Raw genomic sequence first — 8,131 nt, 5'->3', positions numbered from 1 at the left:
TCACTGCTTTATCCCACCACCCTGAAGCAGCAACATTGTGTGCAGGTTTCACACACACACACACACACACACACACACACACACACACACACACACACACACACACACACACACACACACACACACACACACACACACACACCCCTCCTCCTCCTCCCCCTCCTTCACCCACCTGTCTCTCTAAACAAGGCCCGTCATTAGTTACGTCCTCGTTTCCATGGCGTTTTAGTGTTCACCCACACCCTGTTGCTTGGACACCAGCTCTCTCCCACCTCACTCTTTGTTTCAAGCGTTTGCTTCAGGGTCATGTTCATGAAAGCATACTGTAGCAAAATGATTTGCAACGGAAAACCCACTGATATCCATTGTTTCTTATTGGACAAGTTCAAATAGTACCTCCCTGTTTCATTCCATTCCATGGACCGTTTTCTTCTGTTTACGTGCCTACTGAACAGGACCCTGGTGCTTGTTGTGCTGGTTAACCACGACAGGGCTACCATTACACTGCATGAGTCACTCACTGATGATTAGTATGAACGTTGAGTGGGTTTCTTTGGCCGCCTATGGCCCATAGGGAAAAGGGTGCCAACTAACAATGACTCAGTAATTCCTTCCTTCTGGGAGTGCTATAAAGTCCAAAAGTTATGGGAAAAGTTAGAAAGCTGGCTGTCAGAAGTTTTACAAGGGATGTTTACTTTTAATCCATCTGTCTGCATATTTCAAGACATGGTATATGAGGGTGCAGGGAGATACCCGACGGGTCGGACAATATTATTTTTCGTCACTTATATTGAAGAAGTTATTACTTAAATAGTGGAAGTCAAATAATACTCCAACGTTAAGAGAATGGAAGAATCAAATGCTTTATTATTTAAATATTGAAAAAAGACAGACAAACAACATAATACAATCTGAAGTCATATGGGTCAGAGTCCTACAAGCATTAGCAACAACTGTCATGATGTGACCTTCGGGGGGGGGGGGGGGGCACGTCTCTCTCCACAGTGTTATGAGGGGGGGCACGCCTCTCCACAGTGTTATGAGGGGGGCACGTCTCCACAGTGTTATGAGGGGGGGCACGTCTCTCTCCACAGTGTTATGAGGGGGGGCACGTCTCTCCACAGTGTTATGAGGGGGGCACGTCTCTCCACAGTGTTATGAGGGGGGCACGTCTCTCCACAGTGTTATGAGGGGGGGCACGTCTCTCCACAGTGTTATGAGGGGGGGCACGTCTCTCCACAGTGTTATGAGGGGGGGCACGTCTCTCCACAGTGTTATGAGGGGGGGGCACGTCTCTCCACAGTGTTATGGGGGGGGGCACGTCTCTCCACAGTGTTATGAGGGGGGGCACGTCTCTCTCCACAGTGTTATGAGGGGGGGCACGTCTCTCTCCACAGTGTTATGAGGGGGGGCACGTCTCTCCACAGTGTTATGAGGGGGGGCACGTCTCCACAGTGTTATGAGGGGGGGGCATGTCTCCACAGTGTTATGAGGGGGGGCACGTCTCTCCACAGTGTTATGAGGGGGGCCACGTCTCTCCACAGTGTTATGAGGGGGGGCACGTCTCCACAGTGTTATGAGGGGGGGGCACGTCTCTCCACAGTGTTATGAGGGGGGGCACGTCTCTCCACAGTGTTATGAGGGGGGGGGGCACGTCTCTCCACAGTGTTATGAGGGGGGGCACGTCTCTCTCCACAGTGTTATGAGGGGGGGCACGTCTCTCCACAGTGTTATGAGGGGGGGCACGTCTCTCTCCACAGTGTTATGAGGGGGGGCACGTCTCTCCACAGTGTTATGAGGGGGGGCACGTCTCTCTCCACAGTGTTATGAGGGGGGGCACGTCTCTCCACAGTGTTATGAGGGGGGGCACGTCTCTCCACAGTGTTATGAGGGGGGGGGCACGTCTCTCTCCACAGTGTTATGAGGGGGGGCACGTCTCTCCACAGTGTTATGAGGGGGGGCACGTCTCTCCACAGTGTTATGAGGGGGGCAACAGTCTCTCTCCACAGTGTTATGAGGGGGGGCACGTCTCTCTCCACAGTGTTATGAGGGGGGGCACGTCTCCACAGTGTTATGAGGGGGGGCACGTCTCCACAGTGTTATGAGGGGGGGCACGTCTCCACAGTGTTATGAGGGGGGGCACGTCTCTCTCCACAGTGTTATGAGGGGGGGCAAGTCTCTCTCCACAGTGTTATGAGGGGGGGCACGTCTCTCCACAGTGTTATGAGGGGGGGTACGTCTCTCTCCACAGTGTTATGAGGGGGGGCACGTCTCTCCACAGTGTTATGAGGGGGGGCACGTCTCTCTCCACAGTGTTATGAGGGGGGGCACGTCTCTCCACAGTGTTATGAGGGGGGGCACGTCTCTCTCCACAGTGTTATGAGGGGGGGCACGTCTCTCTCCACAGTGTTATGAGGGGGGGCACGTCTCCACAGTGTTATGAGGGGGGGCACGTCTCTCCACAGTGTTATGAGGGGGGGCACGTCTCTCTCCACAGTGTTATGAGGGGGGGCACGTCTCTCTCCACAGTGTTATGAGGGGGGGCACGTCTCCACAGTGTTATGAGGGGGGGCACGTCTCTCCACAGTGTTATGAGGGGGGGGCAAATACTCAGCTTCTGGGTCTGTAGTATTGGGATGTGTGACTGTAGGAGACAGAGAGAGACTTGGCCACAACTTTAACACATCAAAAGGTTGAATGATGAAACAGTATTTCTGTAAATCCGGACAGTTGGGAAATCAAAGAACAACCCTGTGTAATTTGTTAATAATTTGTGATGTAACTAAAGACGGTAGGACAACATAACTGTATCTCTTAATGTATATATCTCCCAGTTGTCAGGGTCACATCCAAATGTGGGGGAACATATATGATTAAATATTAAACTATTTGTGAGAAGATGTAATGTGATGTTAGCCTTCTAAATTAGATCATTGTTTTTCATATGAAGTCTTGGCCACGACCTCGTGAGCACAGACATTTACTTCGGCTTCATGGAACGCCCCTTCGTTACTCCACTCACGACGAATTATACATTTAGACCAAAACATGCCGGGTTGCTGCCGGTGTGTGAAGTGGTTCTAGCTGTGACGTGAATAATCAACCATTGAAACCGAGAGCATGGAACGGTAGCTACATGTTGAAATGGTTGGCAATTTAAATAAAGACCAGTTACGAGCAGCGCCAGCTGAATACGTTACAAACTGTTGAGATATCTACCACTCTATAGACCAAGCAGACTTAAGGCGTGAACCGGATGTTGCAAAATGGTTTAAAACCACAACTCTACCGAAGGACAAGACCAGAGAACGTGGGGATCATCCCCACGCTGAAATGGTTAAGAAATCTACAAACTAAAGACCAATTATTCAGTCTGCAGCTGTTTAAGTACTTCAGTCTGGTAAACGCAACCGAACGAACGACCGAATGGTACTCTGAAAGATCCATTCTGGAGAACATTTCCCTGTCAAACGACCATTGGTACGTCTGACGTAGCCATTATAACAGACACTATCCAGAGCCCGCTGAACAAGTTAAATAACCACAAAAGACCTTCTGACTTCTGGGAAACGCAACCAGAGACTTTCTGTCGACTCCAGCAGATGGATCGGAGTTCACAGAGAGAGACAACAAAGGCATACACTCGTAAATATGTAAATTACTGTTTATTTTTGAATGACTGGCTGTTCATGTTCAAAGTATTAGCATTTCCATGAGTGTAATAATCAACTGTATGTACGTGGGTCCACTCTGAGTTTCCCGCTCTTGAGCTGTCCCCACCCCTTTCCTTTGTCTACCAAGCTGTCATATCGGTTCCATCCACAAGGGACTTTTCTTTGTATCATGTTAGTAACCAATGTATAACCTATCGTGTGTGTGTTTATGTAATTCTGTGGGATTATTTAGTTAGTTAGTCAATAAATAAGTAATCCAATTTGTGTATCACTGATTCATAATTTATGCTAGGGTTCGTGCAGATATCCAAGGGTTTGCGACATTCAGAATATGACTGATGAGGTAATAATACATTAATAAGCGACTGTAATCGATAAGATATGAAAATATCTGAAGAGAGTTAAATTTTGGGAAATAGCAACTCTTTAAACAACATTTTCCTGTGGTGCCCCGACTTCCTAGTTAATGAATGTTTACATGATTAGTTTAATCACGTAATGATAATTACACAGAGAATTTAGGAATAGGGGCCATTTGACCCTCAGCCTCTGTCTCTCCTCAAGGCTGGAGAAACATTGAAGTAGAGGTTCCAAAAGGTTCACTGTCTGCCTTGTCTTCACACACATCTACTCACAATCACTTTGTAACACACACACACACACACACACACACACACACACACACACACACACACACACACACACACACACACACACACACACACACACACACACACACAACCACTAATGAACTCACACACAAACACTCACTCACTCACTTTGTATCACACACACACACACACTTAATTCATTGTAATGAACAAAGTCATCTTGTGAAGAAATTGTGCTTTATTGTGCTGGGGATTAAAATGATGAGGTTAATAGTGAGTGAATTAAATCCACTGTTTTTCTCTCTTCAGGATAAAACATGAGAACATTGTGGCTTTGGAGGACATCTATGAGAGCCCCAACCACCTATACCTCATCATGCAGTTGTGAGTAGTACCGTCTGTCTGTCTGTCTGTCTGTCTGTCTGTCTGTCTGTCTGTCTGTCTGTCTGTCTGTCTGTCTGTCTGTCTGTCTGTCTCTGTATGTGTCTGTCTGTCTGTCTCTGTATGTGTCTGTCTGTCTGTCTCTGTATGTGTCTGTCTGTCTGTCTGTCTGTCTGTCTCTGTATGTCTGTCTGTCTGTCTGTCTGTCTGTCTGTCTGTCTGTCTGTCTGTCTGTCTGTCTGTCTGTCTGTCTGTCTGTCTGTCTGTCTGTCTGTCTCTGTGTCATATTTCTAGAAGAGGTGCCAGTTCTCAAGCTGTAGTAAATAAGATGTGCCGGTACTCTGTATCAGTTTGTGCACTGGAGCAATGTATGGTCATATCCGACATCTGCAGTGGCCGTTCAGCATTTACAGCGACGGATGTGGCCTCCGCAGAAGTCCGAACATTCATACTTGTTGCGCATCGGGGAGCTGTCATTCACATCCAACATATTGTTGTGCACTGCACAACACGTAGTGATTCAGGGCTAATCTCTACAGCCATCCAGCTAATTACGAGAAACTGGCTAAACTAAAACACCTCACCTCTTCTAAGATGTTGGAGTCCGTTTCCCGGTGCTTGACACAGTAGCTCGAGCCAAGATGGCACGAAGTAAAAAGGCTGCACCGTTTTTTCCAAGCTGCATCTCCGTCCCGAATCTCCTCATTGCCCTCCAGCCAAATGATCCTACATTTAGGCTGTTGTTTACATGTGTATTCCACACTATGTTGAGGTAAAAATCTGAGTATGATGCTTGTATAGATGTCAACCCCCATACATGTTGATGTCATCGTCATCAATCAACTGCATTACAAGTTAAAAAACAACTTTGACTACCACCACTGTAGTGGTATGCTAGCTGTATGCTAGCTGTATGCTAGCTGTATGCTAGCTGTGTGCTAGCTATGCTACCAGCTTACACAAACAGGAGTTAGCATTTAGCAGTCACTTCTTCTAAACCTGAAAAGGGACAACTTCTACATGTTATGAGGTGAAAACAGCCAAATATATCCACATCAGATTTGAGTAACCACATTGTGGGCCCGTTACAATACATCATGACGGATTTGACAAATATCCATTTTGTTCGATCATATTTGTTGAATGTCCACCAGTCCAGCTTCCTTCAATCCCCCACGGTCTGCGTTCTATTGACGTCTTTACCGCCTCGATCCCCATTAGATCCCCGATCTCTTTCCAGGAGTTCAAACTAATTTTAGTGTCTTTGAAATCCCTACATCAGGTATCATAAAGATGTATTTTATTTGTGAACTTGTTCTGATAGCCTCTCGTCAAAGTTCTCCATGTTTGTTGTCAAGGAAGTTAGTTGTCAAGGAAGTGAGTTTGTGTTTATACAGGATGTACCGCCTCCACCTACCGTCAACCAATCATGTCAATGCGGATCTATGCAGAGCCTTCCGCATTGTTAAAACATTTGGGAGGCGCACATCATCGCCGTACAGAGCTCGTTTTGGCCTCTGAGGCTCCTGGCTCCTGAGGCTACGCAAGTTGTTCTCCCCTGGTTGGACTGCATCATAAATAAGGGTTAGGGTTGAACTGGGATGTGGACATGAAGCTAGGGTTAGGGTTGAACTGGGATGTGGACATGAAGCTAGGGTTAGGGTTGAGGCTAGGGTTAGGCTTGATGCTAGGGTTAGGGTTGAACTGGGATGTGGACATGAAGCTAGGGTTAGGGTTGAACTGGGATGTGGACATGAAGCTAGGGTTAGGCTTGAGGCTAGGGTTAGGCTTGATGCTAGGGTTAGGGTTGAACTGGGATGTGGACATGAAGCTAGGATTAGGGTTGAGGTTGAGTCTAGGATTAGGGTTGAGGTTGAGACTATGGTTAGGGTTGAGGTTGAGACTAGGGTTAGGGTTGAGACTAGGGTTAGGGTTGAGGCTAGGGTTGGGGTTGAACTGGGATGTGGACATGAAGCTAGTATTAGGGTTGAGGTTGAGGCTAGGATTAGGTTGGAGGTTGAGGCTAGGGTTAGGGTTGAACTGGGATGTGGACATGAAGCTAGTATTAGGGTTGAGGTTGAGGCTAGGATTAGGTTGGAGGTTGAGACTAGGGTTAGGGTTAAGGCTAGGAATGGGGTTGAACTGGGATGTGGACATGAAGCTAGTATTAGGGTTGAGGTTGAGGCTAGGATTAGGTTGGAGGTTGAGACTAGGGTTAGGGTTGAGACTAGGGTTAGGGTTGAACTGGGATGTAGACATGAAGCTAGGGTTAGGGTTGAGGCTAGGGTTAGGGTTGAACTGGGATGTGGACATGAAGCTAGGGTTAGGCTTGAACTGGGATGTGGACATGAAGCTAGGGTTAGGGTTGAACTGGGATGTGGACATGAAGCTAGGGTTAGGGTTGAACTGGGATGTGGACATGAAGCTAGGGTTAGGGTTGAACTGGGATGTGGACATGAAGCTAGGGTTAGGGTTGAGGCTAGGGTTAGGGTTGAACTGGGATGTGGACATGAAGCTAGTATTAGGGTTGAGGTTGAGGCTAGGATTAGGTTGGAGGTTGAGACTAGGGTTAGGGTTGAGACTAGGGTTAGGGTTGAACTGGGATGTGGACATGAAGCTAGGGTTAGGGTTGAGGCTAGGGTTAGGGTTGAACTGGGATGTGGACATGAAGCTAGGGTTAGGGTTGAACTGGGATGTGGACATGAAGCTAGGGTTAGGGTTGAACTGGGATGTGGACATGAAGCTAGGGTTAGGGTTGAACTGGGATGTGGACATGAAGCTAGGGTTAGGGTTGAACTGGGATGTGGACATGAAGCTAGGGTTAGGGTTGAACTGGGATGTGGACATGAAGCTAGGGTTAGGGTTGAACTGGGATGTGGACATGAAGCTAGGGTTAGGGTTGAACTGGGATGTGGACATGAAGCTAGGGTTAGGGTTGAACTGGGATGTGGACATGAAGCTAGAGTTAAGGTTGAGGTTGAGGATAGGATTAGGTTGGAGGTTGAGGCTAGGATTAGGTTGGAGGTTGAGGCTAGGGTTAGGGTTGAGGTTGAGGCTAGGATTAGGTTGTGGTTGAGGGTTAGGGTTGAGGCTAGGGCAGGGTTAGGGTTGAGGCTAGGGTTAGGGTTAGGGTTGAGGTTGAGGCTAGGATTAGGTTGTGGTTGAGGGTTAGGGTTGAGGCTAGGGCAAGGGTTGCGGTTGAGGCTAGAGTTGTGGTTGAGGCTAGGGTTAGGTTTGAGGTTGAGGCTAGGGTTAGGATTTGAGATTGAGGCTAGGGTTAGGGTTGTGTTTGAGGCTAGGGTTAGGGTTGTGATTGAGGTTAGGGTTGAGGTTGAGGCTAGGGTTGTGGTTGAGGCTAGGGTTAGGGTTGTGTTTGAGGCTAGGGTTAGGGTTGTGGTTGAGGTTAGGGTTGAGGTTGAGGTTAGGGTTGTGGTTGAGGCTAGGGTTGTGGTTGAGGCTAGGGTT

At 47.9% G+C, this 8,131-nt stretch overlaps 1 protein-coding gene across 1 annotated transcript in view; it reads left to right on the top strand.

The window, feature by feature from the left end:
* Positions 1-8,131, top strand: part of LOC139584270 (calcium/calmodulin-dependent protein kinase type 1D-like) — a 58,914-nt gene that overhangs the window by 33,074 nt on the left and 17,709 nt on the right. Inside the window, exon 3 of the mRNA XM_071415908.1 lies at positions 4,595-4,669. Coding sequence (XP_071272009.1) covers positions 4,595-4,669 — 75 coding nt within the window. The remainder of the gene's footprint in view (positions 1-4,594; positions 4,670-8,131) is intronic.

The sequence above is a fragment of the Salvelinus alpinus genome, chromosome 9, assembly GCF_045679555.1.
Source record: "Salvelinus alpinus chromosome 9, SLU_Salpinus.1, whole genome shotgun sequence".
NCBI lineage: Eukaryota > Metazoa > Chordata > Actinopteri > Salmoniformes > Salmonidae > Salvelinus > Salvelinus alpinus.
The sequence above is the reverse complement of the archived record's forward strand: the minus strand, read 5'-3'. Positions and strand labels throughout refer to the sequence as shown.